This window comes from Crinia signifera, chromosome 2, assembly GCF_055691185.1.
Source record: "Crinia signifera chromosome 2, ASM5569118v1, whole genome shotgun sequence".
Classification (NCBI taxonomy): domain Eukaryota; kingdom Metazoa; phylum Chordata; class Amphibia; order Anura; family Myobatrachidae; genus Crinia; species Crinia signifera.
In genome coordinates, this window is record NC_139218.1 from 201862097 (window position 1) to 201881172 (window position 19076).

Here is a 19076-nt window from a genome sequence, read left to right on the forward strand (position 1 = left end):
TCACATTTCCCCTGAATCTTCCTCCCTCTAGTTTCAGTACATGTCCTCGTGTTCTGTTGCTCCTCTTCCTGTGAAGAATGTCTCCCACCTGTACCTTGTTAAAGCCCTTGATATATTTGAATGTTTCTATCATGCCCCCCTTTCCCTTCTCTGCTCTAAACTATACATATTAAGATATTTTAGTCTTTCCTGGTGCGTTTTGTGATGTAGGCCATGCACCATTTTAGTTGCCCTTCTTTGTACAGTCTCTAATGTATTAATATCCTTCTGAAGATATGGCCTCCAGAACTGAACACAATACTCTAGATGAGGTCGTACCAATGACCTATACAGTGGCATTATTACTTCTTTCTTTCTACTGCTGATACCTCTCCCTATGCAACCAAGCATCTGACTTGCCTTCTTCATTGCTTTGTTACATTGCCTACCTGCCTTTAAGTACCCTGAAATAGTGACACCTAGATCCCTCTCTTCCTCAGTAGTTTCCATTATAGTGCCATTTATACTATATTTAGTTTTTGGATTTTTGAGTCCCAGGTGCATAATTTTGCATTTTTTGGAATTAAACTGTAGTTGCCATTCTTCTAATCTACCTAGATCCTCAATGATTTGTTTTACCCCTCCTGGTGTGTGTACCCTGTTGCATACCTTTTGTGTCATCTGCAAAAAGGCACATTTTACCCTCAATTCCATTTGCAATATCACCAATAAAGATATTAAAAAGCACCGGTCCAAGTCCAGTCCCCCCTGGGGACTCCACTTGCTTCATAGCAATGTGGTAAAGTCGCTTTAACAAGCATGTTAATAAGATAGCTGCCTTATACTAAAGCTTTAATTTGTTAAGAACAAATGTAAATGCCCTAATCTTGCATGTGGGGCAACAACCAGTTTCTCTGACCTGCAATCCATTCTCTTGATGTTCAGAGTCATTTTATTTTTTTAATCCATTCTAAAATAAATTGGTGCATGATTGGTTATTAAATGGTCATAAGCCACTGAATGGTTATTGCAGTTTTATTTTAATTTGAACTATCCTTGGGATAACGACCAGTATTCATATTAGGAGACTAACCTTTCCACTTTCACTCTTCGAAATAATGATAAAAATATTGCTGAATTGTTTCTCATAAACGTTTGTTGTAGGGTGGAGAGCCAGATTGCCCGACTGTGTCAAAAATGGTCCTCAATGACTGGCAGAGGGGGAGAATACCATTCTTTGTGAAACCACCAAATGCAGAGCCCCCACCTGAGGTATATTGTACTGTATATATTATGCTATCCTTGTCCTTTCACTTTGGCATGTAGTGTGTCACTTTTACATGTGGAGATACAGCTTTGGGATGCTGTGCAGCAAATATTGAGAACCAATTTTTCTCTGAGTACTTTTGTACAGTTCATATGTTTTATTCTGGTTCACCAGAATGAATTATGTGAAATTTAAGTCAGGGGTGTCACTTACCCATGTGACCCCAGGTGCAAAGAAGTCCTCTATGCGAGTGCCAAAGGGACGGGGCTTCATGAAAGGGGGCAGGGCTTCTGGAAGGGTTGGGTCTTCGCACCCCAAACCACTGTTTTCAGCGCTTTGGAGGTTTCAGTGGTGAGTACTGCCGCTAGACTATGACTCGGCTGCAGTGCTGGTACCTACCCATTGACAGAAGCCAGGTGCTGCAGGTACTGTTAGAGTGGAGGACATGGCTCCTGCCACTGAGCAGGAGCTGGTACTTTCGGGTCACCCCTTGGTGGGTTTGGTTGGGATTAATGTGCACTCATATTACATAATATTATACATAATGCGTGAGCTACGTATGACTTTGCAGTGCTAGGAATTTTTTCTGTGACTTTTTCCATTCATTTGCATCTTATTTGCATAATGGAGCAACGAAGACAGACAAACACTGGTGATTAAAATTATATGCGCTACGTCTGTATTCAGTGTGTTGCTGTTGCTGTATCTGCAGATGAAATGGAACGTTAGTGATTTTCTGGAAACAGTGTATGTCAGCATTTCGTATACAGATACAACCGCAGTCACACACTGAATATAGGCATGCCACATATAATGTTATCCGCAGAATCGGCACATAAGACGGTACGGTTTACCTAGAATGGCGCCCACGATCTATGACGCGGGTATCTTGCCGCAAATCGCAGGCATCGCATGCATCTTATGTGTTTGTAATGTTATATTACCTTCCAATCAACCAGATCAACCCAATGGACCCGATTTTACATAGGGAACAATGTTAAATTCCCTTCCAATCAACCAGATCAACCCAATGGCCACGATTTTCATAGGGAACAATGTTAAGTTCCCTTCCAATCAACCCAATGGCCACGATTTTACATAGGGAACAATGTTAATAGCCCCCAGACCACAAATTTAATTGAATAACCACCCTGAAGTGTGAAATGCCCCCCCCCCCCCCCCCCCCCATTGTTAACGTCATCCCGAAGCGTGGCGAGCGCAGCGAGCCCGCGTGGGGCGGCGGTACGCGTCCTCCGACCTTTTCATACCCCCACTATCCACGTCGGCGTGGAGTTGAGAATAGAAAGTGTGGCGAGCGGACGCGGATACCTGTGAAGCCCGCGAGGGGACGCGGATACCTGTGAAGGTATCCGCGGAGCTCGCTGCACTCGCCACGCTTCGGGCTCGGTGGCTCGCTGCGCTCGCCACACTTTCTATTCTTAACTCCACGCCGACGTGGATAGTGGGGGTATGAAAAGGTCGGAGGACGTGTACCGCTGCCCCTCGCCTGCTCGCTGCGCTCACCACGCTTCGGGATGACGTTGACCGTGGGGTGACGTTAACAATGGGGGGGGGGGCATTTCACACTTCAGGGTGCTTATTCTATTCAATTTGTGGTCTGGGGGCTATTTAACATTGTTCCCTATGTAAAATTGTGTCCATTGGGTTGATCTGGTTGATTGGAAGGGAATTTAACATTGTTCCCTATGTAAAATCGCTACAATCGCACCCATCGCATCGCAGGCCACTATAATGGCATGCGATCAATGCGATGGGCGCCGTGCTAGGTAAACAGTACCCATAAGACTCTATTTGATGGGAAAAAATGCAAGAAAGCTACTCGGCATTATGAGTCGCACCATGGCTGTTGGACGTGAAGTAGGCTAGATGTACGTGGATACATCTGTGTATATATACAGCTCAACCATGGATAGCAAAATAGCTCCATCTGGCAGAAATGATATAGTGTGCAGGAAGTAAGGTGTTAAGGTGCCCATACACTAGTAAGATTTATCTTGAGATCTGGCTGGTTGGAACAAAAACATGGTTATGGATGAGTGACAGTTTGTCAGTGTTCCAGCCTTTCCAAGCAAATGGTCAACTGTCATTTGCGCTCATCCATCACCATGTTTTTGTTCCAACCAGACAGATCTGCAGATAAATCTGCGTGTATATGGCCACCTTTAGATGTGATTCAGATCTCCAATTGTTTTGTTTTCCCCTGATTCTCTACAGACACCGCAAACCTCTTTACCAACAAGTACTGCAGACTCCATGGAGGAAGCAGACATTGAAAACACAACCTCAGATGTTCAAGAAACCAACAATTCTGAAAAGAAAGAGATCAAAGAAATTCTATCACATGTTCGCCAAAATTTTGGCAAGATCAATGTGGCACCAGAGTTTTTAAATGAGGACTTGGTGCCGATCGATGTAGACAGAATGTCGGACATTTCTGAACTTGATTCATTGGAGGAGGAAGAATTGTCAGGGGAAGAGGATCAGCATGCAGAAACGTTAGATGGAGAAAATGAGACAAACACCAAGGAAGAGCTGCAAAGTGCAGAAAAACAAGGTTCTAAAAAAAAACTGAAAGAATTGGATGACCGAATTGCTAAGTGCAAGAAGTTTCTGGATAAAGCCAAAGCCAAACGCTTCTCTGCCTTGAGGTAACGAAAATTACTCTGAATAAGATTGCATGCCACATATTGTAGATAAGACCAGGGCTGGACAAACCGGTCCTCGAGATCTACCAACAGTTCACGTTTTCCAGATCTCCTAGCTGGTGCACAGGTGTAGTCATCATGAACTGTCACATTTTCAAAATGACCTCTTTTACAGATCCACAGGTGGCCTGGGAAACATGAACTAAAGGAAAGTTTGTCCACCCCTGGCATATATTTATTACTAATATTATTATTCTTATTTTAAAAAATTCTGTGTTTTTGTATTTATTACTGTGTATGTCATGAACATGTGAGGTTTTTTTTTTTTTGCTTTAATATTTGTGTAGAAGAATGGCAGGATTGTTAAAGGTTCTTCCGTTGTGTTTGTGCAATGTAACTAGCACTTGTTCAGGCAACCAACCGTTATTGAAAGATGCTAGAAATCTTGAACATTTTAATAGAAACTGCTCCATCATGTATAATTAATGTTATGTATACATGCAAACACAGCAAGGTGCTTGCAGCCTGGCCCTGAACATGGGCATTGTGGAAAATGCGCACGCGCAGTCTCCAAACTACAGTATCGGACAGCGGGTGAATTGGTACCTGTTTGGACAGATCTGAATCGGCCGCTAGGAGTTGGTGCATGAGATCGGGAAGTGTCAGAGTAGATTTATGAAAGCTTCTATAAAGTATTGGTGTTGCCCATAGCAGCCAATTGGATTCTAGCTGTCACTTTGCTAGTGCATTCTGGAAAATTGTAGCTATAGGGCAACACTTTTGAACTTTTTAGATGCTTCAGTAATACTCCTTTTACACCGCCAAAAAAATCCGGGTCAGCGGCGGGTCAGACCCGGATCATCGACGGTGTACATGGGGTATATCCGTGTCCTGACCTGGGTAGAACCCAGATAGGACCCTTGTAAATGGTCCCGCTGCGGGTCCACAGCGTGCAGCTGCTGGGGAAGCTGTCCCCAGGTGCTGCGGGAGGATGTGGGTCCCTGCGGCTGCTGAGGAGAGGGGGGGGTGTACCTGTCAGCCTGAGGTCAGAGCTGGAGGGGATGATGTGCGCCGCTGCTGCTGTACCTCCCCCTGCAGCCACGAAGTTCCTGCGGCGAATGGACAGTCAGCATCGGGGGTCCCTCCGGCGCATGGGAACTAGTACTAGTTCCCATGAGCCGGAGTCTTATCTGCTAGGAGAAGGACTGCTGAGTGAGGGACATGTCCCTGCTTAAGCCAGTGCTGCTTTGTTCTTAGGTAATTCAGTACATCTGCTTTTTTAGCTGTATGGGTCTATGGAATTGCTTCAGTTCTCCAGTGCTGAAATCTTTCTGCTTCTTCTTTACGCCATTGGATTGCTAATTTTTAGGTTAATGTGCTATTGGTTTCTACTGTAATGCATTAAGCTACAAGGATGATAAATTCTGCAGTACTGTAATGTACATAGGGCGTCAACTCAGACCTGATCGCACAGCTGTGAACTTGCACAGCGACAGATTATCAACAAACTGCTCATGGGCCGCAATGCGCATGTGCGACCCCTTACATTGATGAAGTCCTGCTACGTTTTCTATTCTCAAGCTGTTTGCAAGGTGATTCACAGGAAGCAGGCGTCTGGGGCTGTTAACAGACCATTTCATGGGAGTGCTAAGTAAAACGCTAGGTATACAAAAAAATAGCTGGGAGTGCACGGGAAACCGCAGGCGTTCCCAAACGTTTTAGTTGTGTGACATCAGCTCCAGGCCGGATACGCCTGTATTCATTGCAGCCATCGACTAAGTCCTGGCTACTCTGAGACAGCGATGAGTGGTGCCCAGTTTAGATATCATTCAATGGTGAGCCTCTGTAGAAGGGTTTTGGACATTCGCTCAGCTACAAAGTCTTGACTAGGCTTACACATAGCGTGTGTGATTTCACTATAGCAGGACGGCATCTACCTCACAGCTAGCCACTGCACATATGTGGATGTGCAATTAGGTCTGACTTGCCCATTGCCAAACATTTGTTTAATTCAGTTCTGTTGAATGAGGCTGCCAATTTGTTATACCCCTTTTACACCAAAATTCCAGATCTAAACCAGTATTTGGAAAACAGGGCCTGACTCAGACTGATGGCTGGGCTGCAAATTCAAAGCCTGAGCGATTATCAAATGACCGTGTATGTGCACTGTAGGCAGTGTGCAGGGTCCCCATGTTAATGAAGCCAGCAAAGGCTAGACTTAATGGGCAGCTGCGAACAGAGGGAAATCCATTCGCAATCACTCACCAAGGAATGGATTTCTCCCTGTGTGGCAGGATGGCATTTACCTGATTGCTGGTCGCCCACAGTTCCAATCTGGGTAAGACACGGGATATTACCTCATTTACGCTTAGAGGGGCATTGCAGGCCTACGATGGCATCTTGCTGTAGAGGAATGAATAAGGTCATGGTTGACCTGTTAAGTAATGTGTTTCCTTTTTTAGGTTCCTTGTGTTCTGTTTTTCCCCTGCAAATGTAGATCTAGTGGTAGCATAGTAATATTCCAGCAGTTTCTGGCTCATCTAATTTCCTTATCTTTTTTTATATTGTTTTATTAATTTTTTTCTTTATTTGAAGCTTGGCACATGCCGATTTTCTTTATATTCACAAGCACATGTCACTGGCATTGAAATCAATGTTGACTGTATAGTCAGTGCTTTGAATGGCTGATTATTCATTTGTACCATTTTTATATTGTATTAAGCAATGAGCAGTCACATCATACATTCAGGGCATATATAGTAGGGCCCTTGGGCATATACCTATAATGCAGAATTAACTATAGCTTATATACATACTTCTGTAATATGAAAGTAATACTTTTTTATATAGGGTTCAAATTAAAACGATCCACTTTTGATGGGTTTTCAGTGCCTTAATAGATGCATGTATAGCAGTTTGATAGTCAGAGGCTCCATTCACACCTTTTGGGGGGTATTCAATGTTGGATTCTGCCTGTCAGAACATCGAGACAGTTGCAATCCCAGGCCTTTTTCGGTCCGCTTGCCTTCAAATCAGCTGGTGGAATTCAATGTTCCGTCTGTCGAGTGGCAAAATGTTCCAGCCGTTTACAACAAAACAGAACCAACTTGTTTTAAAGTCTGATCTGGTTTGTCGAACTCCGCTTTCAATGCTGTCGGAAATAGCAGCATTGAATAGGCGGCAGGTGCGATTTCCCCTTTTGGAATAGCACCCCTCATTGAATACCCCCCATAGTGTTCTTAAATGTTACACACAGTCATAGCACATAAAAAATATTGTCCCACGGTGCGCATTTATACGTTTTGACTTTTACATATATTTATAAACTTATTTATTTACGTAGCGCACACCTATTCCGCAGCACTTTACAGAGAATATTTGAAGTCCGTCCCTGACCCAGTGGAACTTGCAATCTATGGCCTCTACTGCCCTTATTCTAACTCTCTCTGCACAAGTTGCATCGGCCCCACCTGCAGTGCACATGGCTTTGTCCTTTTGAGAAGGAATGTGCCTTTGCGAGAGAACCAGAATAAGGGCCTCTATTCCCTACCATTTGCGCACACAGATGTTCTAGGGTTCATTTTTGTTAGGAGCCAATTAACTTACCAGTATATTTTTGGAAAGTGGGAGGAAACCGGAGCACCCGGGGGAAACCCACGCAAGCACGGGGAGAATATACAAAATATGTGAATGAGCCTTATTGCTATTTTGTTTGGTATTTGGTAGAATTCTTGCTTTGCTGAATGCTACTGCAAAAGTATTTGTAGCCCAGAGGTGGAACTCTCATTGGTGCAGCAGTTGCAGTACATCAGGGTTCCTGAGGACTAAGGGGTCCACTGGTACACCTGTCACTTTTTTTTGTCCCTCACTGGTTTTCCCTGCCACCCTCTGCCTCTCCAGGTCACCCACTGCAAGATTATATTTTTGCACCTGAGCTCACCAGCCACAAGTTTCACCACTGCTGTATCCAGATGCCTTTCATATGGTTAGAGACCTATGTAGTGCCTTATTTGAAGTAGGACAGAGTCACAAAGGATATAAAAGTTGTATTTTATTATTCTGCACGTATACATATAAAGGTATGGCTTGCTACGTTTGTCGTTGCTTTCATTCTCTGTACACTTGTTTGTTTTGTACGGAAGTCATCCTTTTCACACCCAAGCCCCGTTTTGCTGCCTGACGACAATAGATTCTTGGAATATCACAGAGATCTTTTGGGGTGAAAATAGTTACTCGCCCTTACCAAACATTGCAATTAACTCTTTAGCAGTGCCCAGTGGAGATTGACTGCCAGGATGTAGCAATGCTCTAGGAATCTGACCATGGTCATGAGACATCATTGAGGGATTTAATGACTGTTTATTAAATCTAATGGTTTTCAAATGAGTAAGTAACATTCTCTCATTAGCACTAGTGCTAGAGCATAACATCTCCACCACATGCTGTGAAACTTTGGGATTGGAGCCACTGGATCTGTTTTGAGGTATCCGCTAATGAAATATTGGTGTGCTGGCACATTTTGTTGCACGTTTGAATGAAAATTATAATTAAGACCTTAACGCCAAGTTAAAAATATATGAACAAACTGTTTTGGTTTTAACTTTAAACAGAGGAAATTAAATATCTAAACGTACTGTAAGAGTGGAATAAAGAAACTAACTCTTTAAACTTTTACGTCTTCCCCAAAGAGCAGAGTTTGCATGGCGGTATACTCCGCCCCAGAAACAAGAAAACAAAAGAGTATTTGTGTCATTTCATATGCAGAGGTGACAAAAGTGGTTATTGGTTTTTATGTTTAACAGGTTGTAATTGACACAGCATCTATGAGCGCAGCTATATCTGCATGTTGTGGCACTGGAACACACAAGGGCACTTATTCTGATTCACTCGCAAAGGCAAATTCCTTCTTAAATGGACAAAACCATCGCCCTTCAGATCTGATTGCAGTACAAATATGTTCTCAAAATGGGCAAAACCATGTGCGCTGCAGGTGGGGCAGATGTAACGTGCAGAGAGAGTTAAATTTGGGTGGGGTGTGTTGAAACTGAAATTGCAGTGTAAAAATAATGCAGGCAGTATTCACTCTGCACAGAAACAAAATAACTCACACAAATCTCACTCTATACATGTTACATCTGCCCCACCTGCAGTGCACCTGGTTTTGCCCATTTTGTGAACAAATTTGTACTGCAATATAAAGATCTGAATATGGGCCTTATTCTAGTTCACTCTTTCTGATAAAATCCTTCTTAGATGGACAAAACCATGTGCACTGCAGGTGGGGCAGATATAACTTGTGCAGAGAGAATTAGATTTGGGTGGGGTTTCACTTCAAAGTGAGATCTATATTGCAGTGTAGAAATAAAGCAGCCAGTATTTACCCTGCACAGAAATAAAATAACTCTCCCAAATCTAATTATCTCTGCACATTTTACATCTACCCCCCTGCAGTGCACAAGGTTTTGTCCATCTAAGAAGGATTTTGTCAGAGTGAACTAGAATAAGGCCCCATGTGCATTGCAGGGTTGGGGGCAGATGTAACTTGTGCAGAGAGAATTAGATTTGGGTGAGTTATTTTGTTTCTTTGCAGGGAAAATACTGACTGCTTTATTTTTACAATGCAATATAGATCTCACTTTGAAGTAAAACCCCACCCAAATCTAATTCTCTCTGCACAAGTTACATCTGCCCCACCTGCAGTGCACATGGTTTTGTCCATTTTGAGAAGCAATTTGCCTTTGTGAGTGAACCAGAATTAGGGCCAATGTGGAGTGTATTTTTCCATTGTCAATATGCCTTGTTTAGTACATAATCACCTACTCTACACTACATTTTGAGGTGGGCTCGCAAGCACTCGGGTGTTCGGGCACTTTACCGTTCGTCTGTTTGGGCATTCCTGTGTTTGGGAAGAAGAGAGCTGTGAGAAGAGGCCCTGCTCCAAGGAGCTTAAAATCTTGAGGGATGGGTAGAAAGACAGGTGACATTAGGTGCAGGTAAGGAGACCTAAATGCAAGAAGTTAGCATGGCAGGGATGGTCAGTACATGAGGCAGCAGGTAGAGAGAACGGATAAAGGAGTTCTTTCCCTTCTATCCTTCTCTAGTCCATAGGCCTGTACCCTCAACCCCCTAACAGCCCTGCACTGTGGCCCATGACCCAACAAACCCTGCTAGGGGGCAGAAAGCATGCAGAGGGAAAGAGTATAGCACAGGATTGAGGAAACATGGCTCCCTGTACTATAATATAGTTCTGAAAGATAGTGTCAATATGGAAAGTAGAAAAATAAATACAGAGTTAGGGTAATAGATTGTACACACAGTCCGATTTCCTTTCCGATGTTGACGATATAGCCAACATCGGATCGGAATCTGATGCAGATTGCAAGGGTTTTAACCCTTGCGATCCCGATGCGCGTTCACGTATCGGAAGTCAGAAACTCTTGGCTGCCTTGTCTATATAGTGCAGATCTGCACTATATAGTCAAGATTGGTTGCAAATCGGATGTATCCTATCTACGATCCTATCAGATCGGATCATGGATAGGATCTTAAGGCACATCTGACCGTGTGTACACACCATAATAGTGTGTACACACGGTCCGATTTCCTTTCCGATGTTGACGATATAGTCAACATTGGATCGGATGCAGATCGCAAGGGTTTTAACCCTTGCGATCCCGATGCGCATTCACGTATCGGAAGCCAGAAAGTCTTGGCTGCCTTGTCTATATAGTGCAGATCTGCACTATAAGACAAGATTGGATGCAAATCGGATGTGCCTTAAGATCCTATCCACGATCCTCGATCCTATCTGATCGGATTGTGGATAGGATCTAAAGGTGCCCATACACGTTACAATTATTGTATACAATATTGTATACAATATCGCATCTCATAGCATATTGGTTTTGCGATGAGATCAGATGAGATGAGATCTAGTACAAAAAGTATGTGCAGCACATACTTTTTGTACTAGATCTCATGACATCTGATATCATCGCAAAACCGATATGCTATGAGATGCGATATTGTATACAATATTGTATACAATAATTGTAACGTGTATGGGCACCTTTAAGGCACATCTGACCATGTGTACACACCATAAGTGTGAGAAGCAGGTGTAGAGGGACATATACAGTACAGAGACAGAAGCAGGTGTAGAGGGATATATACAGTACAGAAAGAACTGATGTTGAATCTGGCACACTGAAATTGTTACAGAGAAAATGTGACTAGTGATATTAGGCTAAACAGAAAGCAATGGCTATGAGAATAGGTCATAAGGCCCATACACACTGGGTGATTTTGAGCTGAAAGCCTATGAAAACATTGTGTGTACTGCCCGGCGATGAGTGGTGATGCGCGCTCCCGCATCATTGCCGGGAAAGCCTCTCATTGGCCCTTATTCTAATCTGTGCGGTACGGCCCGCGTGCGGCCGTACCGCCGATGTTTTCACTCTGCACATGCGCAGAGGTCACTCTGCGCATGTGCAGGCGAATTCGCCGCACACAAAAATTATACGCCGCAAAGGGGGCGTATAGGGGCGTGAGGGGCTTGATAGCCTCATTTACCTATGTATACGCCCCGCGTTTCATGGGCGTTCCCATGCAAACGCGGGGCGTATGCATGGTAATGAGGCTATGACGCCAGTGATGGGGGCGGAAAGCTGACATCGCCGGATATACAAATACAAGCTTTCACACGGACGATTGTCCGTGTGGTCTAAGCTTGCGTGAGCGGGGGGAGCGTGCGGCCCTGCCTTCGATGGTCGTCGACCATCGAATGCAGGGGGCAGCTCCCACCATGGTGGAGGCGTACGCCCCACCATTTTCATGCGGATCGCCAGCCGTCCGCGTACGGACGGCCGTGGCGATCCGTCTTGTAGGCGGGGATTGGTTTGTGCGGCCGGAGCAACGTATGCGGCTCCGGCCGCACAGATCAGAATAAGGGCCATTGGCTTGTATTACAGCAGATGAGCGGCTTTGTGGATGGCTTTGCATAGCGCTTTGCTATACAAAGCTATCTGACAGTGCCGGCAGGGTGAAAGCCGCTCAGTGTGTATGCACTGAGCAGCTTCCCCCCCAGCGATGACCGCGATTATCGCTGTCCATAATCGCCGTGTGTATGGAGACCTGCAGGCAGGGAGCTCAGCGAGGGGTGTCCAGGCCGTGCATTCAGTATGTGTTGGAGGTGGTGACAGGGGCGGAACTTGTGAGTGGTGGGCCCAGGTGCAAAAGAACAATTTAGGCCCCACATCCTTGGGTGACAGGGGTACAAGCTGCTGGTCTAGACAGCAATGGGCCCCTTAGTCCTCAGGGGCCCCGGTGCAATGCACCTGCTGCACCAATGGTAGTTCCGCCTCTGGGTGGTGATGTCCTTAGCTCACTGTTAAATATTGATAGCAGTCTGTTTGGGGTATTTTAGAAGTTAGATTGTTTTACTCCTTTGCTCTCTTGTTTTATCTTCGGTATATCTCCAATAATCTTAATAATATTTTGTCATGCTTTACGCTACCACACTTGAAAGCTGCACAAGGCAATCAGCCATCCAGATTCAGGTTAAATAGAAATGTATCAGACCTGTGTCTGACCCTTAATTGATAGCCCTACCCAGACCAAAGTTTTGCTGCTAGGTGTGAATAGGGAAAGTCCAATACACCCCTCACGAATACAAAATACTTTCCTGCCCAAATACAGACTAATGATAGCTGATCACTATGCAGGGATATTAGGATTATGATTCCAAGTTACCAGCAGAGTTCGTTCTGACCATAACACTAACATATTCAAATACATATTATTTTAATATGAAGTTGGTCCCCCTTTTCTAGCTATAGCAGCTTCAACTCTCGAGAGTGTTTCCAAAGAGTGTTTCCAAACAATTTTGGAGTGTTTCTGTGGGAATTTATGCCCATTCATGCTGTAGAGCCTTTATGAGGTCACTGATTTTGGACGAGAAGGCCTGACTCCCAATCTCCGTTCCTGTTCATCCCAAAGGTGTTTGATTGGGTTGAGGTCAGGGCTCTGTGTGCCAGTCAAGTTCTTCCACACTATACTCATTATACCATGTCTTTATAGTCCTTGCTTTGTGTACCAGGACACAGTCCTGTAGTTATAGGAAAGGGCCTTCCTTCCCCAAACTGTTGCCACAAAATTGAAAGCAAAACATTGTTCAATATGTCTTGGTATGCTAAAGCATTAAGATTGCGCTTCAGTGGAGATAAGGTACCTAGCCAAACCCTGAAAAATTGCCCCATACCATTATCCCTTCTCCACGTTATTTCACAGTTGGTATAATGCAGTTTACGCTCTATCTGACACTTGGCATTGAACTTGGTGATGTGAGGATTGCATTCAGCTGCTGGGTCATGGAAAACCACTCCATTAAGCTCCCACTACTTTGTTTTTGTTTGTACATTAGTGCTGATGAAATCTCTGAACTCTCAAGCTATGAAATCAGTAGAGACCCCGCTCTGTTATTTTACATGGTCTTTCGCTTTATGGTTGAGTTGTTGTTCCTAAACCATAATATTACTTACAGTTGACCATGGAATATCTAGCAGGGATGAAATTTCATGAACCGTCTTATTGCAAAGTTGCATCCTATCACAGAACCACGCTTAAAGGCACTAAGCCCTTCTTCAGAACAACCTGTTTTGTATCACAAATGTTTGCAATGGAGACTATGGCTAGCTGCTTCATTTTATACATCTTTCCAACCGGTCCAATTTAAACACCTGAATTCAATAATTAACAGGTGTGGCTAAATACTTTTGATCATTACAGTGTGTGTTTTGATTGGAAAAAGTAAGTTATGTGGTAGTTATTGTAGAAATAATGCACTAATATGTTCTATGAATTCAGGTGAAATATCAATTGTGAGTAAACATTAACAAGGCATACTAATGGATACGACTGAGGTCTTCGTACACAATGTAGACTGTACTTAAACACTTTATTTATGGTTAGAGGTTATGATGATGATTAAATAAGAATAAATATTGTGCTTTTGTTTCAGTACAGTATTATTGAGAATGTTTTTACCTCAGTAGCGTGCACTTCTTGTATACATTATTTGTAAGCTTGCATACTAATTTGTTCTACTTTTTTATCCAACTAGAATTCCTAAAGAGCTAAGTGAACACATGTTTGCAAAACCAAAAAAGACAGATGACGACCAAGACGATCAGCAAAATGAAGGTAATTTAATATTTCCCTCAGGAATCTCTACATGTAACCTACAGCTGCTCTCCAATTTTATAATCATCCTTGTCCATTAATACCCATTAATTAACTGCCCTCTGTGCTTCACTGCCTATGGGTAATTTATTTTTTGAACTTCTTAACTATGCAATTATCACATGCTGTTCATCCTCTTGAAAAATATCCTTATTGCTGATAATGCCTAGCACAGCAAGTCTCTAGCAGCGAAATACATTTAGGTACATTTATGAAGATTAGCTCACAAGGAAAAGGGACTAGTGTAGGTTGTAACCCCGAGCAACCAGTCAGATGCAGGATTTCATTTTCAAAACTAAACAAGAGAATTATTAGAATTTGTCTTACAGGTTTAAATAAAATATTCTACCAGAGACTTTTTTTGTTTTATGGGAACCCCTGTACCTCCAGCTATGGTAGCCCAATGGGATCTTATTTTTGCAGCCTCTAAATTTCTAGAGAGATTAACCTGTAATTGTCAATGCTGAATGGAAATGCTGCGTGGTGCAGTGTATTGGTAAAGCTAAGTGAATGTAAAGTACCGTACACACGGGGCAAACAGTACCCTGTGCAGAGCTATCTGCCTAAGCAGAGATCGCTCAGCACATGCAATGCACCTGTGATGTGTGCTGAGCAGTGTTTTGCCTATACTCATAGCCAAAACAGTGAGATCTAAGCAGAATAGACAGTGCATGCAAGGCCTATCTCTGCGAATGATGGTGAAGTGCGGGACCGTGCATCACCATCGCTATAGGGTGTGTACACAGAGCGATCCATGCAATATTTCCTATATAAGGTCAACATTACAGGTCATTATGATGATTAAAAATTTTGGCAATTTCACACCTATTTTGACAAATTCACTTGGCACTCAAAGGGTTAACCAAGAGGACACAATGATCAAATAGCTGTAAATTATATAACAAAAACTTTTTATTAATTAGTTTTTTAATATATATTTTTTTAAACTTCTATTCCACATAAATGTTCAGTTTACTATGGATATAAATGAGTGACTTTCAGTCCGTGTCTTTGGTGTTGGTATCACTATAGAGATGCGTTGTATACCTTGCACATACAGGACCTTTTTCTGGTTGACTCTCAAGGCTGCAAATTTACTAGACGCCGCCCGCAGGGCATGCTGGGTGTTCCCATCGGCTGTGCCCCTTCGCCACCGCCCCACACCCCCTGGTGCAAGTGGGACGGCGAACATTCAGTTTGCTGTGCCCGCTTGCACCCTGCGTCTGCATTCGCAGACACAGAACGTTGGTCCCCCGTGCGAACACACGGGGGACCAAACCATCCAGAATAACCCCCACTGTGTAATGCTAAGTACTTAAGATACCTATCCTTCTAGTGCACTCTGTAACTCAGATTTTGGTGCTCACCTAAAATGATGTGCAGGTTTAATGTTTATGTAATGTCATATGTATATCTAAGGGAGGAATACACCAGGAAAGAAAAGGAAACGATTTGAAGATGAGAATGACGATGAAAGTAAAATGCCACAGAAGAAACTAACTTCAAAAGAGGTAGATCGTTTCTGGCTATTGTATTGGTCTGTAGAAACATGGGTAAAAGCATGTTTGCACACAGGTGTTATTTGTCTACACTCGGTTTAATTTTTAACAGGGTACATGCCATACTTTCCCTGTTCCACCATCTGCTTTAAAAAGATAACCCAGTGCTGTGTTCTGGAATCTCTGGGTGAAGATCAATGATTTCTAAATTAATTCCGTCTCTCCACCATCAGTAGCAGGGGGTTGGGGTAGAGAATGTGTTTATTTTCTATTCATGAAGCCCATGTTAGATGGAAAGGTTTTAAATGTAGGTTTTAAATGTTAATTCAACACCGCTCTTATATCAACTTAATACGATCGTTCCTGAACAATGGGTCTAATTCAGACTTGATCGCAGGATAAATTTGTTCTCAAAATGGGCAAAACCATGTTGTGTTGCAGGTGGGGCAGATGTAACATATATGCAGAGAGAGTTCTATTTGGGTGTTATTTTGTTTCTTTGCAGGATAAATACAGGATGCTTATTTTTACACTGCAATCTAGATTTCCACACCCCCACCTAAATCTAACCCTCTGCACAAGTTACATCTGTTCCACCTCCAGTTTCCCATTTTGAGAACAAATTTGTCCTGCAAACAGGTCTGAATTATGTCCAAAGGGTAAAATTTATGAAAGTACCGTTTGCAAACTGACACACATCAGATTTGGTTTTCGGCTCTTGATGATTTATCATCTGGCAATTTGGGTGCAGAAATCAAAACTGATGTGTTGGTTGCAAACCCCTAAACCAGGGATGGGGAACCTTCGGCCCTCCAGCTGCTGGTGAACTACACATGCCAGCATGCTCTGCAACAGGTTTAGCATGGCCAAATAGCAAAACTGGAGCAGGGCATGCTGGGAGGCCAAAGGTTCCTCATCACTGCCATAAACCACATGATAAAACCAGATGAAAACATGCGGTTGTACCAGTTACATCTTCTGAAAAGCAAGCACAACTTGACACTAGCACATAGGTTCCCAAAAGCGGTCCTCAAGGCACCCCAACAGTCCAGGTATTAAGTATATCCATGCTTGGGCCACAGGTGACTTAATTAGTGATTCAGTCAGTCTGATTTAACCATCTGTGCTGAGCCATGGATATACCTAAAACATGGACCGTTGGGGTTCCTTGAGGACCGCATTTGGGAACCTCTGCCCTAGCGCATAGAGCATGCTTCTGGCATATCTGTGGGTAATAGTAATTACTAGTGGCCCATTTAATAAATTAAATCATTTGAACCCTCTGTTAAATAAAACCTAGTGCCCCTCATCTAATATATTTGCCTGCTGTTTACATAGCCTATCACATTGATTACTATTATATCTGTGATTGATAAATTTTACTACTTATTAGTAAATGGTTACTTGAGTAATCACATCTATGGATACAAGAAAGCCTGGTGCTGCTTAGTATATGGCTATGCCTCTCTACGTGGTGTGGCTCAGTGGCTTGTTTGAGTTCTGTGCTAAAGAACTGGGCACAATGCTGTGGCAAATTGATGTTTTGGTGGGTATTCATCATCTTTACCGCTCAGATGTGCCGTTTGAGCGGTCGTGCCGTTCTGAACCAGGACCTTTTTTTTTGTTTTCCACTATAAAGCATTGGTTTGACAAACTGATAGATCTCCCTCTTGCAGAAGTGCAACTATAAATAGAACTCCCCCTACCTGGCATCAGAAATTTCAGGCAGTCCCTTTGTCTTTTCTGCGGTCCAGGCAATTTTGGCAATAGCCCTCGCAGACCCCAGCTCCCACAAACCACCGCGTGGGTATTGCTACACTACTGTCCCCATGCTTGAAAATGGCGACTTAAATAAAGTGCTTTTTCCTTTTTTAATGTATAGTATTGTTTACTAATCACATATCGGAGAGCACATGCGGTTTGAACCAATACAAGCTACTCCCAAATATCAGCTTGTACAATGCACCCATTGACCATTGTCATTGTAATAACATGTTAATAAATCCGCTCTCCAACATGGCTGGAACATTACTTCATGTAGTCAAATTTTGAAAACTCTGCATTCTTCATTCTTTAATCCTCAACATTAAAAAGGCAGATCTTATCTGCTGAGGTCTTAACGTTTTTAGTGACAACTAGTGAAACTACTCAATGAACAGTGCACTTTTCTTTGGAGTAGTTTACTTATTGCAGCAACTTTGGTCATATCTGTATTAGGGCCAGATGTACTAAGCTTGAAAAGTGATAAAACTGAGTGATAAACAACCAGCCAATCAGCTGCTCACTGCCATGCTACAGGCTGAGTTTGAAACATAAGTTAGGAGCTAATTGGCTGGTAGTTTATCACTCTCCATTTTATCACTTTTTAAAGCTTGGTACATCTGGCCCTCTGTTTTGCATACGTGCAGTGCATAATGTCATCTGCATGATTGTGTAAAATATAGTTACCACTAATTAACATAACACAAACTATAGTAAATGGGATAAACTGTACACACATGGATTTTTAGCATGTCAGTTTGCCATTGATATTTTGTAAAGCACAATATCAAGCTGTCATTTATTTTAAAATATCTTAATTTTTTCCCCTTTAGTGGTTGTTATATTTCCATTCCTTAACATCACGTTTCTCTATTGCAGAGGAGGAGGATCGAGAGGCAGCAACATTCAAAGAAAATAGGAGTACGGTATTACGACACTCACAATGTCAAGAACAAGAATCGCAACAAAAAGAAAGTGGACCCGAAAGTCGGTCAAAAGAAATCAAAACCGAAACATTGATCATTGTATCTGTTATTTCATTAAAGGGTTAAAGTTTTCAATTGCTGTATGTGGTTCCTCTTTATATTAAAAGACCATTTTCTGAAGGATTACCACTTTTAAAAAAAACAGGGTACATAAAAGTTAAAGCTATTTATGTCAGTGCTTTTACTTGAGACCTCAATATTAGTGGTTATAGTGTAACCCCTAGGTCCAAAGTTTGGCACTGAGAAAAAAAATATTAAATTAACTAAATTGTGTTTGCCGGTCACCCATATGTGGTGGTGGAGGACACCACAATAAGGCCCTGTCCACACATTCTGACTGACAACCACCAGCACTGGTTTTGCCTATCACACTAACCATAAATGATTTTATATGGTCCTGGACCACCAACCCCCTATGACAGGGGTGGCCAAACCTGTCCTCAAGATCTACCAACGGTGCATGTTTTCCAGGCAACCTGTGGATCTATAGTAGGAATGAATGCAGCATGTTTGAAAATGTGACAGTAATGACTACATCTGTGCAGCAGCTAGGTGATTTGGAAAATGTGGACCGGTGGTAGATCTCGAGGACCGGTTTGGCCACTCCTGCCCTATGAGGTCCTATTTATAGGGGTAAATGTACTAAAGGTTCTAAAATTAAAAAGGATGCAATAGAGAC

The 19076-nt window shown here is 42.8% G+C and overlaps 1 protein-coding gene across 1 annotated transcript in view; it reads left to right on the forward strand.

The window, feature by feature from the left end:
- GNL2 (G protein nucleolar 2) overlaps window positions 1-18472 on the forward strand; it is a 48843-nt gene extending 30371 nt beyond the window's left edge. The window contains exons 12-16 of the mRNA XM_083173564.1: window positions 1144-1251; window positions 3482-3915; window positions 14033-14112; window positions 15571-15662; window positions 18291-18472. Of these exons, the coding sequence (XP_083029690.1) occupies window positions 1144-1251; window positions 3482-3915; window positions 14033-14112; window positions 15571-15662; window positions 18291-18431 (855 nt within the window). The 3' untranslated portion in view covers window positions 18432-18472. The remainder of the gene's footprint in view (window positions 1-1143; window positions 1252-3481; window positions 3916-14032; window positions 14113-15570; window positions 15663-18290) is intronic.
- Window positions 18473-19076: the final 604 nt, after the last annotated feature.